Source organism: Colletotrichum costaricense, assembly GCF_030867565.1.
Source record: "Colletotrichum costaricense strain IMI 309622 chromosome Unknown Scaffold_4.1, whole genome shotgun sequence".
In the NCBI taxonomy this organism is placed as follows: Eukaryota; Fungi; Ascomycota; class Sordariomycetes; order Glomerellales; family Glomerellaceae; genus Colletotrichum; species Colletotrichum costaricense.
Window position 1 is genome coordinate 2,063,179 of NW_026848233.1, and position 26,233 is coordinate 2,089,411.

General features: G+C 53.1%; 10 protein-coding genes across 10 annotated transcripts; 5 read left to right on the forward strand and 5 right to left on the reverse strand.

Moving 5' to 3' along the window:
- Nucleotides 1-3,704: 3,704 nt before the first annotated feature.
- CCOS01_04737 (uncharacterized protein) lies at nt 3,705-7,260 on the reverse strand (the record flags this gene model as incomplete). The annotated part of the gene is made up of 10 exons (XM_060452918.1): nt 3,705-4,073; nt 4,132-4,283; nt 4,346-4,865; nt 4,934-5,267; nt 5,318-5,425; nt 5,481-5,530; nt 5,603-5,682; nt 5,753-5,833; nt 5,896-6,092; nt 6,149-7,260. 10 exons carry the CDS (start codon nt 7,258-7,260, stop codon nt 3,705-3,707), a joined length of 3,003 nt encoding a protein of 1,000 aa, XP_060316876.1.
- Nucleotides 7,261-8,031: 771 nt separating this feature from the next.
- Nucleotides 8,032-10,173, forward strand: CCOS01_04738 (uncharacterized protein; the record flags this gene model as incomplete). The annotated part of the gene is made up of 1 exon (XM_060452919.1): nt 8,032-10,173. The coding sequence occupies one exon, from the start codon at nt 8,032-8,034 to the stop codon at nt 10,171-10,173; it is 2,142 nt and encodes a 713-aa protein (XP_060316877.1).
- Nucleotides 10,174-10,557: 384 nt separating this feature from the next.
- CCOS01_04739 (uncharacterized protein) lies at nt 10,558-10,857 on the reverse strand (the record flags this gene model as incomplete). The annotated part of the gene is made up of 1 exon (XM_060452920.1): nt 10,558-10,857. One exon carries the CDS (start codon nt 10,855-10,857, stop codon nt 10,558-10,560), a length of 300 nt encoding a protein of 99 aa, XP_060316878.1.
- Nucleotides 10,858-11,260: 403 nt separating this feature from the next.
- CCOS01_04740 (methionyl-tRNA synthetase) lies at nt 11,261-12,484 on the reverse strand (the record flags this gene model as incomplete). Its single annotated transcript, XM_060452921.1, has 1 exon — nt 11,261-12,484. One exon carries the CDS (start codon nt 12,482-12,484, stop codon nt 11,261-11,263), a length of 1,224 nt encoding a protein of 407 aa, XP_060316879.1.
- Nucleotides 12,485-13,609: 1,125 nt separating this feature from the next.
- On the forward strand, nt 13,610-16,448 carry CCOS01_04741 (SNF2 family domain-containing protein; the record flags this gene model as incomplete). The annotated part of the gene is made up of 4 exons (XM_060452922.1): nt 13,610-14,117; nt 14,212-14,525; nt 14,582-16,281; nt 16,337-16,448. 4 exons carry the CDS (start codon nt 13,610-13,612, stop codon nt 16,446-16,448), a joined length of 2,634 nt encoding a protein of 877 aa, XP_060316880.1.
- A 538-nt stretch (nt 16,449-16,986) lies between these two features.
- Nucleotides 16,987-17,847, reverse strand: CCOS01_04742 (uncharacterized protein; the record flags this gene model as incomplete). The annotated part of the gene is made up of 1 exon (XM_060452923.1): nt 16,987-17,847. One exon carries the CDS (start codon nt 17,845-17,847, stop codon nt 16,987-16,989), a length of 861 nt encoding a protein of 286 aa, XP_060316881.1.
- Nucleotides 17,848-18,805: 958 nt separating this feature from the next.
- Nucleotides 18,806-19,985, forward strand: CCOS01_04743 (aldo/keto reductase; the record flags this gene model as incomplete). The annotated part of the gene is made up of 3 exons (XM_060452924.1): nt 18,806-18,915; nt 18,983-19,342; nt 19,409-19,985. 3 exons carry the CDS (start codon nt 18,806-18,808, stop codon nt 19,983-19,985), a joined length of 1,047 nt encoding a protein of 348 aa, XP_060316882.1.
- Nucleotides 19,986-20,555: 570 nt separating this feature from the next.
- Nucleotides 20,556-21,449, forward strand: CCOS01_04744 (uncharacterized protein; the record flags this gene model as incomplete). Its single annotated transcript, XM_060452925.1, has 1 exon — nt 20,556-21,449. One exon carries the CDS (start codon nt 20,556-20,558, stop codon nt 21,447-21,449), a length of 894 nt encoding a protein of 297 aa, XP_060316883.1.
- A 767-nt stretch (nt 21,450-22,216) lies between these two features.
- On the forward strand, nt 22,217-24,205 carry CCOS01_04745 (uncharacterized protein; the record flags this gene model as incomplete). The annotated part of the gene is made up of 1 exon (XM_060452926.1): nt 22,217-24,205. One exon carries the CDS (start codon nt 22,217-22,219, stop codon nt 24,203-24,205), a length of 1,989 nt encoding a protein of 662 aa, XP_060316884.1.
- Nucleotides 24,206-24,579: 374 nt separating this feature from the next.
- On the reverse strand, nt 24,580-25,412 carry CCOS01_04746 (uncharacterized protein; the record flags this gene model as incomplete). The annotated part of the gene is made up of 2 exons (XM_060452927.1): nt 24,580-25,215; nt 25,299-25,412. The coding sequence occupies 2 exons, from the start codon at nt 25,410-25,412 to the stop codon at nt 24,580-24,582; spliced, it is 750 nt and encodes a 249-aa protein (XP_060316885.1).
- Between the last annotated feature and the right edge of the window lie 821 nt (nt 25,413-26,233).

A 26,233-nucleotide genomic window follows, 5' to 3' on the forward strand; every position in this document is an offset into this window, starting at 1 on the left:
CTTGAAGCACTTCACGATCTCCAAGAGCGGTGAAACACCGCCGTTTCCGCGCCTCGCTGGCAGCAGCAACAACTGACCAAGGACGGCACCGACGGCCATCTTCATCTCTGACGGCAACTTGGCCGGCGTACCTAGCTCAAGCGAAGCGTATCTACTGTACGTTATCCGAAGCGTCAATCCAAAGTGCACATATCCATACATGACATCCTGGCAAGCTGGGTAGGGTATCAACTACCCGTCCACCCCATCCTCGTCGTTGGTATGGCTACCGATCCGAGACGCTAGGCACCATCCCCTGTGTTCCCCCTTCTGGGTTCTTGTGTTTTGGGAACAGGTCTACGTCCGTATTTTTCTTTTTCGATGGGACAACCAGCACCACATTCCTCCCTCTCCAAACTTTGTAGCCGACAGCGACAGAGACATGACCCCCATTTCCGTCGCCCATTGGATCAAATGTGGGCTGGTTCGTCCTTCCAGCCCAGTTCGCAATCTCTTGTGAGTTGCAGATGCAGACAGTGTGTTGAGCCGAGAACACAAGCGCGAGACAGGTCTCGGCGCCATTGGGGTTATCTTGGTTCTCTTCACGCCGACACAATCTCCCTACCTAGCTAGGTACCTACTTTCTCGCATTTTGCAGTGTGCGTCCTAACACAATAGGAACAGGCTCTACAGTCCCATGATGGCTTGCTGCTATCGAGATTGAATCTACGGAAACCGCACCATGAGACGGGTATGTTCAGCGCCATCTGGATATCGTGCCTCAGTAGGGTCATTACATGCAACGCTACTCAGTATGCTTTCGTCACCCGCACACCATCACCGAAGAAATGCAGACCACTCTCGCTCACGTCGGTCATCCTGTGGACCAACAATCCAAAAAAGCTCTGACCCCGTCTGTTAGCCTTTGCTCTTTCAAACCGCCTGCGGTCGCCTGCGGTAGCTTGCAGTATGTGCCTAGAATACGAAGACAAATTTACCCTCTTTTGGCTCTAGGTCCGACTTTTGAAATCCTTTGGACGAAAAGCAAAGCCTTTGGTGTCTGTCCTTCAGGTGTCAATTGTCAATTGCGCAACACGCGTCGGAAAAGGAACAGACACCTCTCATGTGCCGCTCTCCGCCTCCACGCAGCGTCGTGGCAGACCGTCGCCCTGACCCTGAGCCTAGGTATTCCCAATCCCGGTTCAGCTGGTGCCACATTCGGGCGTTTACCACCACGCAAGCACCTGAACCGGGCTCATTCTTCCCGCAGTCCTTGCTCAAACGGGGTAATTTGGTTGCCCGCCGACCCTTGTCTAACGCTGAAATCGCCATCTGCCGAGCATCGTCCAGATCTTGCTTGCGCAACATTCCCATGATTGGCTGATCGCGTCGATTATTCCCACTCGAGCCGTGCCATCCTGGTCGGCGATGGAAAGCTTAACCTTCATTCCGGGACTTGGACCATTGTTGTCGGTGAGCCAGGTTGGGCTGTCCCTGCCAGTCAACCAACACACAACCCGCTCCAAGCAGTCAGGCGCACATATTTGGGCTCTCCTCAACCAACTTACTACCCAGCAGGACACTATTCGTCATTCATGCGCTTCCTAAGTATCCATCTCGGCTACCTTTCGACCCCGAGGTCTTGTAATCCTGCGGAGGTTGGGGAAACTGTAAATATCCTATAACTATCCCAGTCCTGACCCAGAGCATCTTAGTCGACGTGGCGCCTGACTACTTTATCCTAGCGCTCCTATCGGTTCTGTGGGGGATCATTCGTCCGAATTCAATGTTGTCATCACGTCCTTCACATACGCGGATAATTACTCTTCCTCTATTTCCATCTTCCCTGGCTGTGCTCGACGCCCCTCCAAGGTTAGCGTTACGAAAGACCGAAACCGATATTCTGCACGGCGAATACGTTTGCGAACGGACATTATGGGCAGCTCCATTTCGGGGTAGCTTGGAAGGTCTAGTCCGCGTTCGCCGTTCAGCCACTTAGAGGGCAAAGCCGGTAAGCATGTCGGGTCTTTGACCTGTTGCAACCTGCAAGCTCTCTGAGTTCGTTTGAGAAAACCGTTACCCTCTCGCAACCATCTAAACTTTCAGATGACGGCCCTATTCATACCTCGGAGGGTTCTGGCAGGACCTCCTACAACACCTGAGCACACTTGAGTTGAGCAACCTAGGTTATCCCGTAGTCCCGAGGCGACTCAACTTTCCGAGTTCAAAATCGAGGCTCGGATACGTGCGACCAAACTTGAAGATCAATGAATACAGTCTGGCTAATGCCCAAGATCATGCGCCACCTCTGCTCAAACAGCACGCATCCTGGTCTTGGCATTTTAATGCTTTACTTGCCAACCTCACCAAATCCCTTCCATGCAGCCTTTAGAAGCTATGTAGGCAGACTCAACTTGCACAAACTCTTGCCAGCAAGAAACATCTTCACACGGGTGTTTCAATCAACCTCTACTGTCTTTCCGACTCGGGTATTGCTTACTTCGTATGTAGGCGATCGCCGATATTCTCCTTGTCGCAACTTGACCTCGTACCGTGCCGTCATCTACGAGCAGAAAGAAATTTTGCGTTCTCGCTGCTTTGAAGGAGGCAGAAATCCGATCTTGAAAGCTTCGTTAGACATTCCTCAAAGGGTAATGTTGATACAACACCCGTAGGACGAGATGTCTCTCTGCCGTCAAAGAGTAATTGGCGCGAACGTTGTTTGTGCTTGGCATGAGTCCGGTTACGTACAATGACCAGTCGCGCGCCTATCGTTACCCGCGTTCTATCAGACGAACTTCAACTCGCCGCCCCGATTTGCCGAGTCGAAACTATGCATCCAATACTACCCGGGACATCTACCGTTTCACAAAGAACCCAGCACTCAAATCATCTTATAACTGGGCTCATTGTGGGGGAGCTATGGCAACGCCATGGCCACACTCATGACCATGGAGATCATCAGATGACCGGTCACTGCCTCGTTTACCTTTTTTTTTGTCGTTTTTAATGCCCCCCACGGAGAAATCTAATGAGTTCAGGATGGTCCTCTGAGGACAACGCCTTTTGCGAACGGCTTCCGTAGACCGGGCTTGGGCCAACCCAGCCCTATGAATGGAGACATCGACAGAACAGGGAAACCCCTGTGTCCAAGACTACCTTCGAGGACGGAATGAGTCACAGACCTGTCGTTCGTGATGTCACTCCTTTTCACAGCTGCTTCCGTTACCCGAATTAACCGAAGCCGAAGGGCACGTCCGACGGAGTCGAGTCCGAACGGGGAAACTATCTTTGTAAGTGTTGCACGATAGCTACCAAGATGCCGAGCCATGATTTTCTTTTTCCCGCGGAACAGATTGGGCCCGGCATAGTTGTGTAAGTAATCAGCCTTACTTGCGAACTTGGATCTCATTATTCACATGACTCTCTCCAAGTATGAAGAGGTTTTTTGTAAAAAGAGACCAGTCTTAAGTTCCAAACTAGTATGATGTATGTGATGCTATGTCTATGGGAATGGCTCCGTGAAGTGTGTAAAGATATTGGGAATTAGTGTCATGAAAGGCAGAAAGTCAAACCGCAGAATGCAAATGAAATATGAGCTCACTTGCTCATAGCGAAGCATGAAAGCACCAGCTGCCTTCAGCCGCAAATGCCGGCCAACCAAAAATGTAACCTGCCCTTGTAGTGACCCCCTTCATTGCGAGTGCCCGAGACGCAATCTCGGATCAGAGCATCTCTGCTTCGTTATCTTCCCGCCTGATGTCCGCAAGCACCATCTGGACGAGTTCTTTGTATCTCACCGGTGCCGTCGACTTCATCAGCTCCCAATCGCTACAGAGTTCGGTGGTGTGGGCGTCATCCTGGAGGATGCGAGCGATTTCCTCCGACTTCTCTTCCTGCATATCAACAATGCGGTTATCAATGGTGTTCTCGGCTTTGATGACGATCGACGAGGCGACTTGCGTTTGGCCGATGCGGTGGACCCGGCCGTCGGCTTGCTGTTCGACTGACGCATTCCACCAGGCGTCTACGCGGATGATTTTGCTCGCACAAGTTAGGTTGAGTCCTTGACCGCCGGTCTTGACGGATGAAATCTGAAAACAGTAATCATGTTAGTATCACTTTTGATTTTGAGAGCTCTAGATGCCTTACCAAGACTTTGATGTCTTTGTTGTCACGAAAGGCATCAATGGCTTTGTTCTTCTGCGTCGGAGTCACCTTTCCGTTGAGATATAGGAACGGGATACCGAGAGCGTTCAGTGTAATACCCAAAATCACGGCCGTCTTGGTGAACTCGTGGAAGACTGCCGATACGTTAGCTTACCGAAACTTGTAATTGGAGAGTATTTACTCGGGGGTAGCTTACCTATAACCTTCGGACTTTGCATGTCGTATCTCTTCCGCGTCTTGTCAGTCTCATCCCAGACCCGGATTCGCTCGTCCTGGTACTGCATGATCAGCTCCTTGGCCGCCTCGAGCTTCGCGCCCAGGGGCACAATGCCGCCGTTCTCTCGCATGCCTTGTTTGATGAAGGCGTAGTCGTCAACATCAAGTGCCGGGAGCACGCCGTGGTAATCAGCCCCGTACTTCTTGTTGCTGAATGCCTTTGCTTGCTTGTCCTTCGAGGCCCGTGAAGACTTGGCTCCCCTCTTCTTCTTCGATCCTCTTCCAGAACACGGGGTCTGACTTGACACTGAAGCATGAGCCGCGGCCTCGGTCTCGTCCCGTCTGTCACATTCTGCTTCCATGCTCTTGAGCGTCAAGAATCTCGTGACATCGGTCTCCTTCTCGTAAGCGACTTGACAACCCTTCTCTTGACAAGTGCCCTCTTGCGCTTTGAATTGCCAAGTGCTTAGAAGGCAATTACGGCAGAATACGTGACTGCACTGGAAAGAAAATTTGTCAGTGAATCCGATTTGGCATGTCGGGAGCCAACAGTAATGCTAGCACTCACTATGTTGATGATTTGTGGCTCTTCAATGCTGTCTGTCCCACAGATGCCGCATTTCCAGGAGCTCATTGAGGCCTCATTGTGTGCATAGCGCAGAAGCTTTGGCAAGGAGAGATGTTCTCCAGTTGTAAAGCCACCTTTTGTCGGGCCGTCGTTGATGGGTTGTGCACTGAAACCATCAAAGATGGATTTCAATAGGTCAGGCTCTAGGTCATTTCTGAAGGCCTTTTCGATGCCATAGGGGTGGGAAATAATCTGCATCTGACGAGTGTTCAGTGCGTTGATGGTCTCGGTCTCGGCCTCAGCCTTGGCCTTGTCGTACGCCTGCGTCATAAGGCTGCTTAATGTATTAGATGTGATAAACTGAGACTTATGATCACAACTCACTCGTAGGCCAGCCTCTCTTGATCAGACAACTTTACCCATCTAACTTCAGATGTGAAGGGCATCAAGTTCTTGAGAATCTTTTCGCCAAGAAATTCGTCTTGTTTGGTACTATAAATATGTCAACCTGGCATTCATGTCGCATGAGATGTATCGCATTACTCACCGTCTGTACGTGCAAATATTGATCAGGGCGTCAAGTGCAGTCGAGTTATCCTATGAGATAGCACCAAGCATTAGTAGTTGAGGATTGCGCGATTGGTCATTACAGACGTTGCGATTACTCACCTCTCCCAGATATTTCTCTCGAAAATCTTCACGTGTGTCCATACCCTCAACTCGGAGTGTCTTGACATAGGCAAACATCTCTGCACCAATTGTCAGCCGGATCATCTATGGCTATTTCAGAGCATGTCTGGAACTGCTATGAAGTCATACCGTCTCCTCCTTTGTTGATCAAAGGCGTAGCGCTGAGAAGCCATATGTACTTCCTCGTTAGATGGTTGCAAGCTTGAAAGGCTATGTGTTACATCATAAATATGAATATCGGATATCTGTAATTCGTAGGAGGTGAGACTTACTTTTCGTGTCTATGTTTTTGATTTGATGGGCTTCGTCAAGCACGACTCTGTACCACATTACTGAGAAAATTTCGCCAGCTACAGCTCTGAAAGCCGTGTCATAATCGAAATCTTCACCAGCTCCGCGGTCTTCCTCAAGCTTTGTCATGGTCGCAGCAGCAGGAAGGCTTTGCAACACCTCCATGTAAGTTGTGAAACTAGTAGTGAAGAAGCTTTAGCAGGACGTTAATAGCGTAGGGAAATAGCGACTTACACGATCTTGTAACGCGAAATATCGCCACCAGAGGTTGCGTGATTGCGGCGTTTGTAATAGTAAACCTCTTTGGGACTAATGCATTCCACATGTTTGGATAGTTCTTGCTGCCATTGTCTGACAGTGGTATCTGCAGGCAGAATGACTAGCGTCGCTCCAGAGAAGCCGTCCGAGGGGATTTCAGGGGGAGGATTTCCCACGATTCCGGCCAGGCACACCACGGTCTTCCCCATTCCCATGTCGTCGGCCAGAACACCGCCATAAGGTGGCGCGAGACCGTTTTCGCGTTTCATCATCCACGCAATAGGGCCCATTTGGGACTCGAAAAGCTTTGTGGTCTCCGCCATGCCTTTAAGGCCATAGAGTCTTTCTTTGCCACCTTGGAGGCTCTCGACCTTGCCATGTCCGAATATCTTGATGCCCTCATAGAGGTCTGACGCCTGAGTCCCGCTTCGTCTATTGTTGCTGCCGGTAGACTTCTTCTGGATGATCTCCTTCTGTCTCTGTGCGTTTGTGACTTTCTTCATTTCACTGAGAGGGATTTGAATGAAAGCGCCCTCAGCATTATCTGGCGATGCTTGAAGGGCGGATTTGTTGTCGGTTGACTGATCTGTGTTTGCGCTGATCTTTCGTGTCCGTCTTCGCCTCTTGGCCTTGGGAGGCACGATGTCTAAACCTTCATGACTGATCGGCCTCTTCTTGGCGAGTTCCTTTCGTATCTCTTTTTTCAGGCTTCTCAGCATATTCTCGTTCACCACCCTATTGACGTAATCCCTGGCATTCTTTCGTCTTGGGGCCCTCTTCCTCTGCTGGGATTTGGAGTTCGTAGTCGGCTCCAGCGTGACCTGATGATCCGGTTCTCTTATCTCCGACTCAGAGCCATCATCGGAGTACTCGCCATAACTAAGCGACTGGCAGTCTGATTCGGTATCTGAATCTGGTGCATCGAGTACGAATCTGTCCGCATATCCCTCATGTTTCACGAATAGATCACCGTCGCGCTGACCAGAGGCTGTGAAATCGATATCACGGCCCAGTGTAGTGTGCGATGACTGCGATGCTTCTCTGTCTGATTCTGCAATGTCCCAGTAATTCTCTTCAGAAGGATCCATGATGGCTTATGCAGTATGTTATGAGACCCCCAAATGAAGAGTCTCGTTCAACCGTGTGGCCAGACTAGGTCATTGACCAATGAATGCGAGAGTGTCGCTGAAGTGAAAAAGAAGAAAAGACCAAGTAATTGAAATTTTTTCGTTGAGCTCAAGGAAAGAGAGATTGGATATGAAGCTTCGCGACGCGTGGTTGCAGTTGGGTCGAGTAAGAGTTGTTCGAACTCAAAACTTGGAATCCTCAAGCAAAGTGAGTGGAGTTAGGATTATAGATGAGGGTAAGTAAGGCAAGCCATGAAATGATTTTATTGACCTCTGAATCGCGCGGGATGTGAGACCGGTGAGTTGGTGTGAAGCAGGGAAGTGAGAGGCAAAGTTGGGTGGGTGAAGGGGAGTACATTATATAGACTTGGGGGGATTGGGAGGGCGGCAACAGATCAGCCTGGCATTAGGAAAGAGCTCAGAACTGATTGATGGAAGGAGGTCGCTCATTTGAAGTGATTCTCTTTCCTGGGGAAAGAACCAATACCATGGAAAGCCAAACCCCACTATTTCCAAATTTGGGAATAACCTCAAGATGGTGAGCGGCTTACCTCGGTGTCCCGGTGAGAAAGAACGGCTGGGTGAGTCTCACCGAGGGAGTCTCACCGCCCTAGTGGCAGAATATAAGCCCCACTAAATTTTCATCGACCCCACGCTCCAATGGCATTTCTCAAAGCACTTGCGACAGCAAATTTAGGCCTTTTTCACCACTGCCAATTCAACACCGCCGCCATGTCTTCAAAATCTGGCAAAAATGGCAAGGTCGCCGACTCTCGTTTCTCAAACTTCGAAACCGATCCTCGGTTCCGAATGCCCTCGAAGAAGCACACCAAAACCAAGATCGACAAGCGTTTCGCACATGCACTAAAGGACGAATCCTTCACCTCCGGCCCAAAAGTTGACCGATACGGCCGCAAAGTCAAGTCCGACAACAAGAAGAAGGCGCTAAAGAACCTATACGAGGCGGAGGACGACGAAGAAGACTCAGACGAGGGCGAGGATATCGAGGTCGAAGCCGACGATGTTGTCCAGCGCGAGCTGGCAAAGGCGGATGCCAAGTACGACCCTGCTCGCGGCGGCGGCTTCTCCGAGTCCGAGTCAGAGTCCGAATCTGAAGATGACGAGTCTGACGAGGAAGAAACGGCTGTCGCTGACCCCAAGGCTTCCGTGTCGCGCCTGCGCGACGAAGAGGCCCAGGTCGAGGAGGGCGAAGTCACGAACCGGATAGCGATCGTCAACCTGGACTGGGACAACATCAAGTCGGCCGACCTGTTTGCTCTTTTCCACAGCTTCCTGCCTTCAACTGGCGGGCGCATTGAAAAGGTTGCGGTCTATCCTAGCGAATTCGGCAAGGAGCGCATGCAGCGCGAGGAGCTGGAAGGACCCCCTAAGGACATTTTCAAGAAGGATGACTCTGAAGAGGAGAGCGAGGACAGCGAGGAGGAAGACGAGGCGATCAAGAAGGAGCTGTTGGAGGAGGGCGACGCCGACGACTTCGACCACGACGCGCTGCGCAAGTACCAGCTGGATCGGCTGCGGTACTTCTACGCCGTTATGACCGTCTCTGACAAGGCGACAGCGCAGAAGCTCTACGAGGCGACCGACGGCACAGAATACGCGTCTTCATCAAACTTCCTCGACCTGCGATTCGTACCGGACGATACTACATTCGACGACGAGCCTAGAGACGAGTGCGACAAGTTGCCCGAGGGATACAAGCCTGTCGAATTCACTACGGACGCTTTGCAGCACTCCAAGGTCAAGCTCACCTGGGACGTCAACCCCGACGACGCCGCCCGCAAGGCTTCCATCAACCGCGCCTTCACCGGAAGTCGTTCGCAGATTGAGGAGAACGACCTGAAGGCCTACCTGGCCAGCGACAGCGAAGACTCCGGCGAGGAGTTTGCGGGATTCGACGATGAGGAAGAGGCCGAGGATGAGGAGGAAGCGGCCGAGAAGCCCAAGCTTTCCAAGAAGGAGCTCGCCCGTCAGAAGATGCGAGAGGCTCTTGGCCTTGGCGCTGAGGAGGAGAAGAAGTCATCCAAGAACGCCCCCGTCGGCGAGATGGAGATTACATTCACGCCCGCTCTGACGGAGAGCAAGAAGAACAAGAAGCCCGAGGAGGAGGAGACGACGATCGAAAAGTACCAGCGTAAGGAACGCGAGCGCAAGGAGGCCAAGCGTATTGCCGCCCGCGCCAGACGCGAAGGCAAGACCGGCGCCCCCGTCTCCGAGGAGGCCGACGAGGTCGAAGCCGCAGACGACAGCGCGGAGGACCTGGGCTTCGACGACCCCTTCTTCACGACCGACGAGCCGGTCAAGACCAAGACTTCCGTCCGCAAGGAGGAGCGTCTCGCGAAGCGCGCGGCGCGCGAGGCCGAGGAGAAGGAGAAGGCGGAGCACAAGAAGCAGCTGGAGCTCCTGATGGCGGACGACAACGTGGATGGGGCGGAGCACCTGGATCACTTTGACATGAATGAGATTATGAAGGCGGAGAAGGCCAAGAAGAAGAAGGGCAAGGCCGCGAAGCGGTTGGCCAAGAAGGCGGCTGCCGATGGCGAGAAGCTCGGTCTGCAGGAGGACTTCAAGATGGATGTCGGCGACGATCGTTTCAAGGCCGTCTTTGATAGCCACGAGTTCGCTATTGATCCCAGCAACCCCAAGTTCAAGGGCACGGAGGCGATGCAGAAGTTGTTGGAGGAGGGTCGCAAGAAGAGAAAGGCTGGCGGGGACGTGGAGGATGTGCCTGTGGAGAGGGAGGGCAAGAAGGCGAAGAAGGCCAAGAAGGTTGGCGGCGGCGACGATGATGAGGAGTTGAGCAGGCTTGTTGCGTCGGTGAAGAAGAAGGCGGCGAGCAAGGCTGGCAAGAGATGATTGCGGGTCTTTTTTTTGTTCTCGCGCATTGGTGTTTGAGTCGAGGCGTGTTTGTGGTCATACCCTAAAATAGAGGTCATACAAAAGTTATTGCAATGTACAAAGCACATGTCCATGATAATGGGTATTAAGGATTATGCGACAAGGCAGTTGAGTTCTTGATTTTGTGACGCTGATTTATGAGTTGCTTCCTTGGGTATCTCATGCTCGTGGAAAGAACCACCCAATGAATACCCCTTGGAACCGCACTTTCCATTCTTCGAAAATGTTCGGCCTTGGATTGTCTCGCTGATGACTCTGCCCTTATCCTCGTTGGGCACCATGCTTCTGAGTTCGCTGTCCCATTCCGCTGTTCTCTTCATGATATCTTCGTACACTCGTAGCTCAAGAGCCAAAGAAGGCGCGGACGGCAAATTTGACAAGGCGAGGCGTGCCGATTCTTGCAGAGATGAGGAAATTATCAAGTGTGGGTTTTGGGCGAGTTTGTGTGGCAACAGATGTCCCCGTCCGACCTTGGGCATCGCCGTCGTCGTTGGACATGGGAAGGCCGGTGTAGGGATCCCACTCCATGTCTTCTTCGTAGATGGAGCCGAGCATGCTTGCAATCCAGACGAGATTGGCGAGTATGAGGGTGAGAAGGACGCCTCTCAGGGTAGCTTCGTTGTGTGAATAGGTGGGAGGCATAGTCTATTCTGGGTGTGGTTATGGAGGCTGAATCATATCCCGGTGAAAGTCGAATGTTGAGTTTGAAGAGGGGAAGAATTGAGATGCGACCAAGAACGTCAAGGCAGGAGCGGGAAGGAGCCAGAAAAAAGAGAGGTCTCATGATGTAGCCTGTGACGAACACCTCAGTTCTTTATGTAGTCAGCCGGCACATTCTACTGGAAGGGAAGGGCCGGGATCATAGTATTTAGGCAGCGTCACATGGCAAAAGGCGTGGGCGGGCAGGCTGCATAGATGCTGGGAGAACAACATAGGTGCAATAACATAGGTGCATCATGGAATCTTGTTCTATTTTAGATGATTCAGCAGAACATGGCTGCGAGGACTTTTGTTTATCATGACTTGAACAACAATGAAAGAATTTTTACCGCACAACGGCATCCTTCAAGCTGGGAACAGTGCAAAGACCGCCAGACTTGGTCTTGAGCTTGCCAAGACCCTGCTTTCCAAGCGCTTCGACAACACCAGCATCAAAGGCAACGGCCAAGTCGTCGGTGGTAGTGAAGCCGGGCTGGAAGGTCTCCCAGATCTTCTTCTTGGGGTTCAGAACACCCTCGGGTTCACCTTCCCAGCCCTCAAAGTTGATACGCTCACCTGCCTTGGCATCAGCGGGGGGAGTGACGAGCTCGACAGGTCCCTTGTGATCGTCGACCTCGCCTTCCTTAAGCTTGGGAGAAGCGGCAAGAACCATAGCGCACGACTTGATGCCGCGCATCTTGACGGGCTTCAGGTTGCAGACGACGACGACCTTGCGGCCCTGCATAGACTCGAGGGGCACGAGGCCGTTGAGGCCAGAGCAGACGGTGCGGCAAACCTGGCCCTCGTACTCGGTGGTGTCATCGTTGGGCTCGTCACCGACGGCAATGGTGGAGACGTAGAGGGAGTCGGCCTCGGGGTGCTTGATGGCCTTGAGGATGTGGCCGACACGGAGGTCGATGAGGGCAGGGGAGAGAGGGGCGGCAGCAGGAGCAGCCTTCTGGGGCTTGGGAGCCTTGGCCTTCTTCTCCTTCTTGGGCTGGCCCTCACCGGCACCGACAGCGGCCTTGACCTTGTCCTTGGCCTCGGCGACAACCTCCTTGACCTTCTCGCCAGCGCTCTTATCCTTCTTGGGCTCCTTGGTGCGGTCGGGCAGGGCCTTGTCACCAGCAGCAGCGCCACCGGCGGCGGCGGCAGCGGCCTTCTCCTTCTTGAGACGCTCCTTCTCGGCCTTGGCGTCGACGGGGGGCTTCACATAGAGGACCTCGTCGAGGTCAACCTTGACCTTGTCGTCGGCCTTGACATCGGCGGCGAAGGCGGGGAAGTTCTGGACGAAGTCGAGGTGGCGGACGATGTTGGGGTAGCCCTTCTCGCCGGTGCGCTGCTCGGGGGACCAGGAGGCGACGAGGGGACGGACGGCAGAGTAGAGAGCGGTGTCGGCCTTGCTGGGCTTGGTGCCGAGAAGGGTGGTGCGGGTGCTAAGGTGGGAGTTGAGGGTATCGAGGATAGGGGAGGCCTCGTCGGGCTTAGACTGTTGGAGACGAGTGGCAGTGGTGAGCCATTGCTGGATCTCGGTCTCCTCGTTGGGAGTGTAGGTGGTGTTGGAGGCCATTCTTGCGAATCGGAACGGGGAGATGCTGCGTGAGCTGGGTCGGATAGCGCGTAGTGAAGAAAGCATCAGGTGTGAGTCTGAGGTGGAATTTTTACCTGTGTGGCTCTGCGGGGTAGGTGGCAGCAACGGTGTGGTGGGAGGATTGCCCCTCCACGCCGTTCACCTCGATTGAATGCCTCAGGCTTTAGCTCTCGGTAACCGGTGAGGACTGACCGAGACGACTGTTCGGTGTGCGAAGGTGAGCGTTCTCAGGAGACTGTTTGATCACCTGCATTCAAGGTATTTCAAATGATGCAGATAAATGTCCGTCAAGAGAATACTGCTCATCCTATTCCGTCATTACACTCTTGTCCTTGGCCTGTTTCTATTTCACTCCCCTGGCTGCAATATGCAATTGTTCCTTGAGATTTGGGCCTAGTCGAACTCACCGCAACTCATCATGCTGCATTCATTTCCTTCGAGTGGCATTATTTTATGCAAGAAGAGAAATATGCAAGACAAGGGTCTAAATTGCATCGCTGGGACCCCGATCTCCTTCCGATCCCCGACCGACTTCATGACGACGGTTGCCTGAAAGAAAAATGAGAGAAAAAGGAAAGAAGACCCGGGACTTTAATTGAAAGCGACACGACATCACGTGCTAGCGCTTTCTCTTCGCGTCGCGCCCCTGCCATTTCCCCTGTCGCCCCGCGATCGCGCGCCCTTTGGCAGCTGAAGCCCGCTCGTTCCTGCTTCCTATTTTCCCCTTGCCACCACACCCTCACGCAATTATCTCAGGAACCTCACTATTTTTACACTGGAAGGAAACCTCACCTCAAATTACACAGCATTACATCGCCACCTTCCTTTTCTAGCATCTTTTTCTGCCTCAATCTCAATATTTCGATCTTTTTGAGCCTTGGAGGCACAGACCTTCACTGCCAAATTTAGCGTCTCCCCTTCCATCATCGATTTGGATCACTTTTTTCTCTCCCGAATTCCATCACCACTGACGGAGTATTCCCACTCACTCACAAAGTCGAGGACGAAATTGAGGCCCCTGAGGAGTTATCAACTTCTAGAAAAATCACGACCTCATAATTTTGCTACTATCTCCCGGATCTGGTGGTCTGAGCTGCGATCGATATGAGCTCATCAACGTCGGACGTGGAGTCCGTCATGTCCGCTAACCAGCGCTTTGACACCAGTGCACCTTCCTCACCACCTCGGGATGAGAGTGTTGAGCCCATGGATTCTGAGTTCGCTCTAATCATGAAGGAAGAGGCAAGGGCCAAAGCAGACAACAACAAGAAAGACAAAGCAGCACAAAAGTCCCAGAATCTCAAGAACCGCAGGAAGCGCAAGAATGAGCTCTCTAAAGAGGAGAAGCTCAAGTTGGCCAAGGAGCTGGATGAGCTTCTCAAGAAGTCTCAGGCGTTCAGCAAGATGCTCATGGAAAAGACTCAAGCAATGGGTCGGGTTGGCACAAGCTTGGAGGGCGAAGCCTTGGGTGACCACAGCCTGTCCCTCACTGCTCAACCCAAAATCATGAAGGGTGGCACCATGAGAGATTACCAGTTGGAAGGACTTACTTGGATGCGGGAAGTGTGCCTTCAGGGCTTATCTGGTATTCTCGCTGATGAGATGGGTCTTGGTAAGTCTTTCTGCCTCATCATTTGCACAACTTACACTCTTCTTCCTTTCATGTACGAGAATACTTCAGAGAGTCGAATACTAACCATGTTCAGGCAAGACGGTTCAGACCATCTCGTTGATTGCCAATTTGAGAGAGGAAAACTACCTTGGCCCTCATCTCATCGTTGCACCTTTGAGTACCCTTTCGAACTGGATGGACGAGTTTGAGAAGTGGTGTCCTTCCCTTCCTGTCGTTCTCTTTCATGGAGACGCTCAGAAGCGCGCCGAAATCAAGAGGAAACACTTGACGCCAAATATGAAGAACGGCAACCCCACCAAGAAGTTCCCTGTGGTGTGCACATCTTACGAGATGGTCCTAAGAGAAAGGGCTACTTTGAGCAAGTTCAATTGGGCTTTCATCATCATTGTAAGTATTATTGCCTGACACCCTGGTTATCAAACCTGCTTGCTCACATTCCTTAGGACGAAGGCCACCGCATGAAGAACTTCGAGTCTAAGCTGTTTCAAGAGCTGGAGACTTTCGCATCCGCTACTCGTATGCTCATCACGGGAACACCCCTGCAGAACAATTTGAAAGAGCTTTGGGCTCTTCTTCACTTCTTACTGCCTATGATCTTCAAGAGCTACGAGGCTTTTGAGGCATGGTTTGACTTTGACGACCTCCAGGACGAAGAGGGCGCGCAGGAGTTCATTGCCGATCGCGAGAATCAGGAGCTGATCAAGAAGATTCACGTCATTCTTCAACCACTCCTTCTTCGTCGCGTCAAGGCGGATGTTGCCGCGCATCTTCCCAAGAAGCGCGAATACGTCCTCTTTGCGCCAATGACAAAAGAGCAAACCGATATGTACAATGCCATCAACGACAAGGATGTCGATACTCGCGCCTTCTTGGAGAAGATGGTCATCGACCGTCTCAGTGCCATCGCTCCTCCTGTCAAGAAGGAAAAAATCTCTGCCAAGCAGCTCGAGATTCCGATCCGAAGCAGTCCTCGAAAGACTAAGGGTGAGGCAGCTCCGGAGACTAAGAAACCCAATGCGTTCTCGGCAATGATGAACCGGGCTAGAAGCTCATCTTCCAAGCCCCAAGAAGCCACCAAAGCAACATCAAAAGCCTCATCGAAGGCATCCTCCCGGGCTGGCTCCAAGCGCAAGGAAGCACCCACTCTCGAAACACCACAGTCCAAGAGTGCCAAGTCATCGAGACAGTCGACACCTTCGACCACTACACGAGGCCGGGTCACCCGTGGCCGTCGACGCTATGTTGATTCCGATCCTGACGACGAGGATAAGCTCTCCGATGATGAGTTCGAGGCCAAGCTTGCTCGAGAGGCAGAGGAGGCCGACCAGAATGACGATGATTCTGCCCCCGCTCTTTCCCCTGAGGAACAACACCAGGTCAACATTCTCGAGCAGGCGAAGAAGGAGATGTCAACCAAGAAGCTTGGAAACCCCATCATGCAGCTTCGCCTTGTGTGCAACTCTCCGCACAACTTCTTCGATCCTTGGGGATACGAGGGTAGTCCTCCCGTTGACGAGAGCATTGTCACATCATCCGGCAAGATGTTGATGCTTGATCGTCTGCTTCCTGCCTTATTCAGCAAGGGTCACAAGGTCTTGATCTTCTCCCAGTTCAAGACTCAACTTGATATCCTTCAAGACTACTGCGAGCTTCGGAAGTGGAAGGCCTGCCGATTGGACGGATCTGTCTCTCAGGAAAGTCGCCGCGACCAGATCAAGGAGTTCAACGAGAACCCCGAGTTCAAGATTTTCCTGCTTTCCACGCGCGCCGGTGGCCAGGGCATCAACCTAGCGAGTGCCGATACTGTGATTCTCTTCGATAGTGACTGGAACCCGCAGCAGGATCTCCAGGCGCAGGACCGCTGCCACCGAATCGGCCAGACTCGCCCCGTCATTGTCTACCGTCTCGCCACCAAGGGCACCGTTGAGGAGGAGCTTCTCATGAGCGCTGACGCCAAGCGTCGTCTCGAGAAGTTGATCATCAAGAAGGGATCCTTTAAGACGATGGGCCAGAAGATTGACCTGAAGGAAGACCTTGACGGCGAGACGCTCAAGTCTCTGCTGCTGAAGGATGGTCAGATTTTCAAGTACTCCGGTGACCACGAGGTCCTCAGTGACAAGGACCTCGATGTTCTATGCAACAGGTAAGTTTATCAGTGGCCTTCATCGAGATTTGAATATTTCTAACATGTTCTGCAGAAGCGACGAGGCCTACTCCAAGGCGGCCGAGGGCACCGCGAACGCCGACGGCTACAAGGTCATCGAGACTAGCTCCGACGGCATCACCATTGCCGGGCAATCGGCCGCTTAATGTTGTGCAGGCTACCATATCCCCTGTTTCGAACTTATACCGGCAAGATGGAGACTCAAGACGGAGACTCACCTGGCATGGCGTGTCCATTGCTGCCATACGCTTATGTCGATTGAACCCAACACCGCGGGGAATAGCATGATCCTGTGAAGGATTGTACAAAGAAGCTTCAGTAGATGATGCTGGATGATGGTAGCGAGAGACGAGGATGTTATTTACAAAGGCCAAAAGTAGGCCACGGATCAATTTTTTTTGCTAGAATAGACGGCCATCCTTACATATCATGTATTCTGGACCGGATTTGCCTATTCTCTGGATGGCCACCGGGTCCCCCATTCTTGTACTTTTAGCGTTTGATACCCCAGGATTGGTCAGACGATTTGCTTAAGAGCTCGAAATAACACTAGTATTTTGTTCATTCTTCTGGGATCTATGGCCTCGCGAAATGTTTGCACACCAGAAGCTACGAATGAAACGAGAAGCGCGAAAGAAGACAACGTTGCATAGTGTGAACAACGCTGCGGGCATACTCAGACTCTCACAAGTTCATATCCTCCCAAATAGTCTGCCTCACCACGAGGCCCTCAATCCAACGACCCACTTCGAAAATGAAGTCTCCGATATGCAACAGCACCTCCGCAGTGATGTGGACGACAAGACGCTGCAAGCACGGACGGAACGTGTCAACGATCATGGTGGAGAGCATACAGACCAAACTAGTACAAGCAAAGCCGGCGACCAGCTGAAGGAAGAACCACTCAGTGCGGAACAATTTGCGGTCGATCGCAGCCGCAGTCTCATCGGGGAGCTCCTCGAGCCAAACGTGTAGAGCAAGGAGGAATTTCTGGGTTGATTCACAGGGGTGTTGGGGCATGTAATCCGAGACCGTCCATACGAGCCACGACGTCTTTGCGACAATCCACCGGAGGATGAGGAAGACAAGGTGGACGACGAGATGAACAGCCAGGCTCAGCAGCAGCGGCGCATGCAGCATGCCCACGACGAAGCCGTAGAGATGGGCGAGGTTGTCGAGGTACCTATTGTCAGCGAAAAGTACCCAGCATACGATGATAGGGCCGAAGAGATTGGGGAGGAAGAAGAGGCTGTGGAGGTAACCCTCGACGAGCCAGCGGTTAAAGATACCTATCTGCGAGAAGACCTGTTCGTTCTTCTTGATGTTTTGGAAATTGGTCTTGAGGGGCGTCATTACGATGACGACGTTGAGAATGAGGGTGAGGTAGATTGAGGCTGCGGCGAAGATGTGGTATGCGATGGAGATGTCTGCACGGTAGAAGACCTTTTCGAGGGGGGTGACGAAGAGGGTGAAGATTGCGGCGAGGAGGGTCGGGGGCCACATTGTGCGGATGGCTAGATAGAAGGGGCTTGTTGAGGCTGTCATGGTTATCTTACCTGACGTCTCACTGAGAGATTATGGGTTGATTGGATGTGCCAGATGGTTTTGAATGTGGTATAGAGTCTGGTATTTGCGTACAGATGTGACGAGGTCGTTGGAGAGAGCAAGCTGCAGGGATGTGTGCCGTTCGAATTGCAGATCGACCCGTGTTTATGAAGCGTCACTCGACAAAGCATCTAGCTAATAGAGTTATTCTTGAATCTCTTTGGTGTTCGACCATGGTATCAGCGCCAGCTGAACAAAGCATCACGATCCAGGTTTTCTGGGGTGGCCGCTTTTCTGCCCTCCATCAAAGGATGATTGTGTGCCTTACAATAGTCTGAAGGGCAACCCAGACTTCGGCAGCGCGTGAACAAAGCCTCATTCGGAGAATCTCTGTCGGAAGATACCCACCAACGGCTACCTATCGACTCAATTGACGAGAAAGTTGGTCGAGGGAGATGTCACCGGAGTTATGAGAACGGAGCGGCCGAAGCGGCCGCACCACCAAACTTGCTACTTCAAGGTCTACTTGAGCCGCTGATTCGTTGACTAGTCTCAGTACGTTCAAATCTAATTTGATGCCGAGGCAGTATCTAATTTGATGCCGAGGCAGTTGAAGGTTGCGCTTGACTAAGGACGAGTCGCCGCCTTTGACACGGAGTCCTGGACGGAGTCCTTGTACATGCGGTTGTGCGATCGAGTTCTGTGCATGATGCCAGCAACCAGATCATGTCTCCGGAATTTAGCTCACAACCTCAGGGATCGTGCAGCTACGGATCTGGGGGTTATTGCCTCGACGCCAAGGACGAGTACTCAAGCGAGCAATCGTCGCGAGAGAGCCATGGACTATATAGACGACCTTCACTCTCGACGGTGAAGAGGTCTTGTTCTGAAGTAAAGATCAAGTACCATGCAAACTCGACAATCCTACCAGCAAAATAGCTTCGCCGAGGATCTCAAAATGGCACCTCCAGCAATCCTCCCCACTCGCCGCCTTGGCAAGACCGGCCCTGAGATCACCGCCCTCGGCGTAGGACTAATGGGCCTCAGCGTGGCCTACGGCAAGCCTGGGTTCGTGACCTTTGATCAGCCAGCTGTTACAGAGAGGCATCTCGGACTAACTCCAATACTTCCACAGATCCGACGAAGAGCGTCTCGCATTCCTCGATCGTGCCTGGGAGCTCGGCGCCACGGACTGGGACACGGCCGACGCCTACGGCGACAACGAAGACCTCATTGGCAAGTGGTTCGCGCTGCACCCCGAGCGCCGCGCCGGTATCTTCCTGGCGACCAAGTTTGGCGTGCGCGGGGAGATCAGGAACGACGGGACCTTTAGCATCAGGATTGATAGCTCGCCCGAGTACTGCCGCGAGGCGTGCGAGCGCAGCTTGAAGAGATTGGGCATCGGGAGTATTGACTTGTACTATATACACCGCCTGGATGAGACCACGCCCATCGAGAAGACGGTTGAGGAGATGGTTAAGCTGAAGAAGCGAGTGTGAGATTGGACAGTAACTAAACGTCATGTCCCAGCAGCTCCAGATTGCTGACAACTTACGCGAAGCGACGGCAAGGTGAAGGCCTTTGGCATCTCTGAGTGCTCTTCAACCACCCTCCGCCGCGCCTACGCCATCCACCCCATCTCAGCCGTGCAGGTAGAATACAACCCATGGTCCCTCGAGATCGAAGGCCCCGCCGGCACAGACCTCCTCAAGACATGCCGCGAACTCGGCGTCACGACCTTTGCCTACTCGCCGCTCGGCCGCGGCATCATGACGGGCCGTTACAAGTCGGCGGACGACTTTGAGGAGGGCGACTTCCGCCGCCAGCTGCCGCGGTACACGGGCGACAATTTCAAAAAGAACACGCAGCTCGTGGAGGAGTTTGCCGCCGTCGGGCGCGAGAAGCACGGCTGTTCTGCGGGGCAGCTTACGCTTGCTTGGCTGCTTGCGCAGGGCGAGGATGTGGTGCCGATCCCGGGGACGAAGAAGATCCAGTACTTGGAGGAGAATATGGAGGCTTTGAAGGTTGTGTTGGGCAAGGAGGAGGAAAGAGAGTTAAGGGCTTTGGTTGATGCTGCGGATGTGCAGGGTGATCGAGGTGCGGCGTTTGGCAACTATTCTGATTCGCCTGCTCTCTGAGGAATGAGGATGTCCCGGTGCCTTCGATGGAGGTGATGACGGAAGCGAAAGGTGATGATGGGGGCGGGGATGTCTCGGGAGTCGGCGTGGGTCCCCGGCCCCAGCGTCCGAGGCCCCGAAATCTGGGGAAGAGGGTTAAGGTCGGTGATCAATAGTGAAATAAAGCAATCTTTCTCGCAACCTCGTATAGCTAGATTGTAGCATATAGCATATGGCCGAATGGTTATGTTGAAACTCTCTCATATCATGAATGCTGCCAATATGCGAATGCAGATTCTGTGAGTTCCCCTCGGAGAAGAAGGCCGATGCCGGCTTGCGTTCGGAGATCGGAGTGGGTCGCCGACACGCCGGTTGATAAGTGAATTGGTCGGCTTATGCGCGCTTGGGCCTGTCAATTAGCTGTTGTAGATGTTAGTCTTATCAGTTCGAGAATACAACTTCAGCGGATCGTTGTTCATGAGACTGCTACTAAACCTTACCAAACGAACTCTTGATATCGCACTTCGAGTGAAACTCAAATCTTCCGCAGCCCGCTTGAAGCAGTCCACAGCTTCATAACACCAACCAACCATGGCTACTATCTACAAGACGGGCGAGGATGCTCGACTAGCGTGCCGCTCCGGTACCTTCGCCTCAACCACGGCCGGTCAAGCCCCGACGTATCTCCAAGCGAACCTCATCGTTCTTCCACGACGCTACGCCGATGACTTCCGTCTTCTCTGCCACCGCAACCCAGTACCTTGCCCGCTCCTCGCAGAGTCATCAAGTCCAGGAGACTTCGATAAGCTCAAGTCCTATGTCAGATCACCAGACGGCGAGAAGATCCTACCCGTGGCCACAAACATTGACCTGCGCCACGACTCGCCACGATACCGTGTCTATGAGGATAGCAAGCACGTCCCAGTCAACGGCGTTTGGGAACCAGTAAACGTGGAAGACAAGTGGCTTAATGGTGACCACGTAGGATTCTTGATCGGATGCTCCTTCAGCTTCGAGAGGGCTCTCAACGAGTCTGGACTCACGCCGCGACACATGACGCATGACCGCAACGTGCCCATGTATCGTACCAACATACCACTCTGCGCAGCCGGTGTCTTCAAGGGGGCGACGTATGTAGTCTCCATGAGGCCGTACAAGGTGTCGGAGATTGAGAAAGTGAGAGATATCACCAGGCCTTTTGTGGCGACACATGGGGAGCCGATCGCGTGGGGATGGGATGGGGCGGAGAGGATTGGGGTAACGGATATTACAAAGCCTCACTGGGGCGATCCAGCGCTGCAGATGGACGGGAAAACTGTGTTCGGGCATGACGATGAGGAGTATGTGCCCGTCTTCTGGGGGTGCGGGGTCACGCCGCAAGAGGCTGTGATGAGAGCCGATATCAAGGGCACGGTAATGGGGCATGCGCCTGGGCATATGGTCATCATGGATGTAAGAGAAGATGAAATCTTCCCCGTCTCATAGCGATGAGGATGTACCAGCATTGGATCTTGAGTCTTCTAGAGAACCCTTCATGTTGAGACTCGAATCGGTTATTCACTCTGGATGAATCGGTGTTGAAGACATGATCAAGAATCTACACCATCAATTCCAATTCATAAGGCCGGGCTGTGGAGTCGACTTGGACCAATTGACTCGGGCGAGATCGATCCTCTCTCATCTCATGACGCGTCAGAGACTCGCAGGCAACCAGGTCAATTGAGTTGAATTCACCAGAGAGATCCAGACAACCAATACATCTGCGCGAACATCTGTTGTTCTCATTGTCATATGGTGAAAGACCTTTGATTTCGTGTATCTTTTGCTTAGCAACAATGCCGTCCAAGTCCAGACAAACGCATGAAAGACACAAGACTCAAAGAACCTTGTGAGCAAGACAAGACAGGTCACCTGTCAAAGACTCAGAAAACATGAAAGCCGAAAGAATTGAAGTAACAGCACAATGGCCGACAAGACTGACCGAGAGCCTTGACTTTGGTATATGTATGACTTCGGTATTCTAGAGAAGATGCCGTATATTCGACTCACAAGAACCCATCACCAGCACATTCCATCCACCTAAATCAAACAACTCACCCAGACCTCGTTGCATCTTCAACCAAGTTTCCAATCAAATTTCCAACACCAGTTTTAACCTCCAATTGAATTCAATAGAATCTTCCTCCCCTTTCGCGTACAATCTCCATCCATTACTTACGCTTCGGCGCTGACGTACATTAGCACCCAACAAGATGCCCCCCAAGAAAGGCAAAGGCACCGCCCCTCCGAAGTCCTGGGTTCCCCCTGCAGGATATACTCCTCGACAGACTCGTGGACAGACTCGGAATCAACAACAGCAGCCCAGCCTCTGGCAAGGACTCACCGATAGAGGAGAGGCGTACGATGCTCAAGGCAACCATGTTTTAGTGCGCCCGGTGCGCCAGCGTCGAGGGGGACAGCAGACGGCAGCGCCTCCTGCTGCACCAACTGGTCCGCCGCCTCCGCCGCCTCCTCCTGGACCACCTGCTCCGCCGCCGCCGCCGCCGCCCCCTCCCATTGCTCCTGTCCTGCCACCAGTGCCTTCTCCCCATGATGCTGACTCTGGAGATGAATCTGATGACGGGGCCGGTGGTGAGCCTGGGACCAAACCTGATGATGGATCTGGCGGTGAATCTGGCGATGAACCTAACAACGAATCTGGTGAAGAACCTGAGGTTGAGTCAGGTGATGAATCTGAAGAAGAATCTCAGGCTGGATCTGGCGATGAATCTGGCGATGAACCTGAAGCGGGATCAGGCGATGAATCTGTCGAGGAACCTGAGACGGAATCAGATAATGAATCTGGTGATGATACTGCAGGTCCGTCATCGGATCCCACGCCGCCAAAACGTCCTACGAGAACGCCCCTTCCGAATGGAAGACCAACAAAAATCAAGATCAATATAAAAGCAACAAAACCACAGACGTCACCAGTTACAGAGAGTCAAGACAGCAATGGTTCGGACTCTCCCGTTGCTCCATCTGCAGACGAATCCGACAGCGATCCCGAAGCGCCTGAAGAGAGCTCCGAGCGTGAAGAGCCTGAAGAGTCTGAAGATGACGCCAGCCGTGACGACAATGAGGAGCAGACCGACAACTCTCAAAGAAGTGAAGGCAGTGACCCAGAGGGTCCACAGGATAGCGACCAAGGCACACCAGACGAAGCCACGCGGTCGAGAAGATCAACTCCCGGGTCGGTCGGAGGAGACTCTGAGCAAATGTCCACCCCCTCAAAGACACCTCAAGAGAGAAAGGGGTCGAAGAACGAGGACCCGATTCAAGTAGGTAGCGAAGAATCGGAGAGTAGCGAGGTTCCCCGTGAGCCACGGAGCGAAGACTCTCAACAAGACGATGAACCGCATCAACCCACTATCGTCCACTATGGCAGCGATGATGAAACAGAAATGTTAGTTCATGAGAGGCCTGACTCAGACCAGACCTTCAACAATGGAGATGATACTCTCAACTTGGAGGACTATCCAAGCTCGGTTGGCGGAGATCCCGACTGGAGAGGAGAGTATGATGGAAGCGAGGATGACGGCGACGACCGTTATGATACCCGAAGTGGCAGCGTCGGAGGTGACTATGAGAACAATGAGGATGACGACGATGATACTGAGGACCACTTCCCCGACTACACGATGTTCGACCCCGATGAAACCGAGGGTCAGTCTGAAATGGGCCGCGGACGAGGCAGCGAGTCAGATCTTTCGAGGCAGTCCTCGCCGGGCGGTGTCTCACCGGTCTTCCCTCGAAACGATCGTTCGCCCAGTCACTCTCCGGGCCCATCTGCCGGGGGGCAGCAGCAGCCATCAGGCTCGAGTGGCGGGCAAGGCTCTACAGCTCAGGGAAGAAAGAACGGACAGTCCAGTGGCAACAACAAGGGCTCAGCAACGGGAGGCGGACATGGCTCTGCGGCAACGAAGACGAAGAATGCCACTGGGAAGAGAGGAAGACCTGAAGATCACACCGCAGACGATGAAGCCAGGCCACAGAAGCGACAAAGGGAGGACATGGGCACGGCTGCGGTGCCGACAGTGAGAAAAAAGTTCCCTCGGGCCCAATATCGCCAGATATGCCCTTACCCAAGCCCCCGGGAGTCACAACCTAAGACTTCAGATAAGCGGGCAACAGCCAAGAGGCCAAGCAGCTTGCTTGACGACATAGTAGAGAAGCCTGCGAAGAAGACGAGACTGTTATAAGGGGAACGTGAAGGAGATTTAGACATGCAATAAGATGTTTGATTGGTATGATCTTTAGAGCCGTAGATTTTGTTCGAATTGACATTGCCCTACTGAAGCATTACTGAGCTAGCAAGAATTTGGATCATGCACGCGTACCTTACCACCTGGTGATTCCTCCTCTATCAAGAGTGCTTGCCGGGCTCGTGGACGGGTGTCCTTTGAGGGGCTGATGACAGGATCAGGAGCGGATTTCTTGAGGCACTAGGGTAATCAGCATAGCTTGGACCAAAATGATTTCTCCCCATGTCCAGTTCGTATGATGGACGTGGTAGAAGCAATCCGCGCACGCGCGCAACTTTTCTTTGTTGTATTGGCGTTGGAAACGCTGGGTATCATAGCATATCTTCGTCTTCGTCATAATCGCCGTCCCCACTGCCTCGTTCCTCCTCTTCCTCACGCCTACTGGCTTCCGCACTGGCGCCAATCTTCCGCACGCCCTCTATGACGCCCAGGAAGAAGCCGCGGCTCTCAGCCAGCTCCATCGCTCCAACTCCCCGTAAACTCATGACACCGCCTACACCGTCGGACAGGTCCTGTGTACTCTTGCGCATCTTGGCAGATCGCACCTCCTGAAGGTCCTTGAGAAGAGACCTTACCTCGGAAGTTGATGGTATATCGTCGGATGCGTGTGCCAGCAGGACCTCGGCGAGCTCGAACCAGTGGTAGGGGAGCGCATTCGGGGGCGCGTCGGCTGTACATGAGGGCAGGAACGGTGGTGACAGGGTTTCGTCGAGGGTCGCGCCTAGTCGACGGGCATTGCCTCTTGCATCGCCGCGCGCAGGAGGTGGCGGGGGAGCAGAGAAGGCATCGGGGTTGAGTGTCGTTTCTTGATGTACGATCTTGGCGAGGGAGGTTGGATGGAGCCACTGAGGTGGAACGATGTTTGCTCGTCGTTGCTTCTTGAGGAGGAGTGCCAGCCAAAGAGGCAAGTCGGCACGTGCCGGGGGTCGCAAGGCTGGAGTTGCACCCTGGGAAAAGCATCGAGAGTTAGCAGAAGGATCTATCCGCGACGCGTCGCGGGGTAAAGTAGAAGGGGCTGCTCCGTTCTTACGCTGAGAAGATCGATGCTTTCTAGCCGCTGACGTGGGACGATTGTGACGAGCTCCATCTCGCACAGAAAAGCCACTTCGGTGGGTACGAGACCCGAGGGGAGAGGCAAAGCCATCGTTGGTTTTCGCAAACAACACCTGTCGCTGCAGCAAGCCCCCGTCGAGGTTTGAAGCTGCAAATCGCCCTACTCGAAAGACGCGTCCAGTTTGGTGGTGCGACGGCGCCGCGGGGTTGCGCACGGAAGCAGCCGGCCCGCTTCGGTGGGATTGTACCTGAAGCTCGGGCTTTTTTGACGACAGGGGCCAGTACTGATAGCAAAGGAGTACGTACCGCTTGGATCGGGGAACCGGGCAGAGCTCCACCCTGCGCTAGGCCCTGGACCCCACCTATCCCCGGAGGAAGACCCACTTCCAACCCGGGTCCTCCGAGCCGTCTACCAGGGTCATGGAGGAGCCCAGCTGTCCAGGCCCCCAGAGCGCGATGGGATTAAGATAAGGTAATGCGCCCTACGTAAGGCTGGGCGATAAGTGAAAAGGCCTGGATGCATAAGAGCTGAGGTTGTTCCTTGCCTTGACCAGCTGAACCCTCCGGGCTGGCCAATTCCAGGCGGGTCCGGACCGCAGTGGTCTAATATGTGAAGAGGTGGCACTGCAATGTTGGATGAATCTGGACTCTCCACATATGCTCGTTATTTTTACTTTTTGTGCTACCAAATATCCATGACCGCGCCAAGCTAGAAATGGGCGGATACATTATGAGTACAAGGGAAGCAACAAAATTCTCGTTCTCGCCAATCGGCGCTCAGTCCGCTCTGTCACGCCAATAGCGCGTCAATGAGATGGCTATTCGAACAAGTGCGACAGGTCACAGGTATTGACGTCCCTCGGCCTCGTTCTCACCTGAGACATCACCTTAGCTAATCGGCCCTGAGAGATC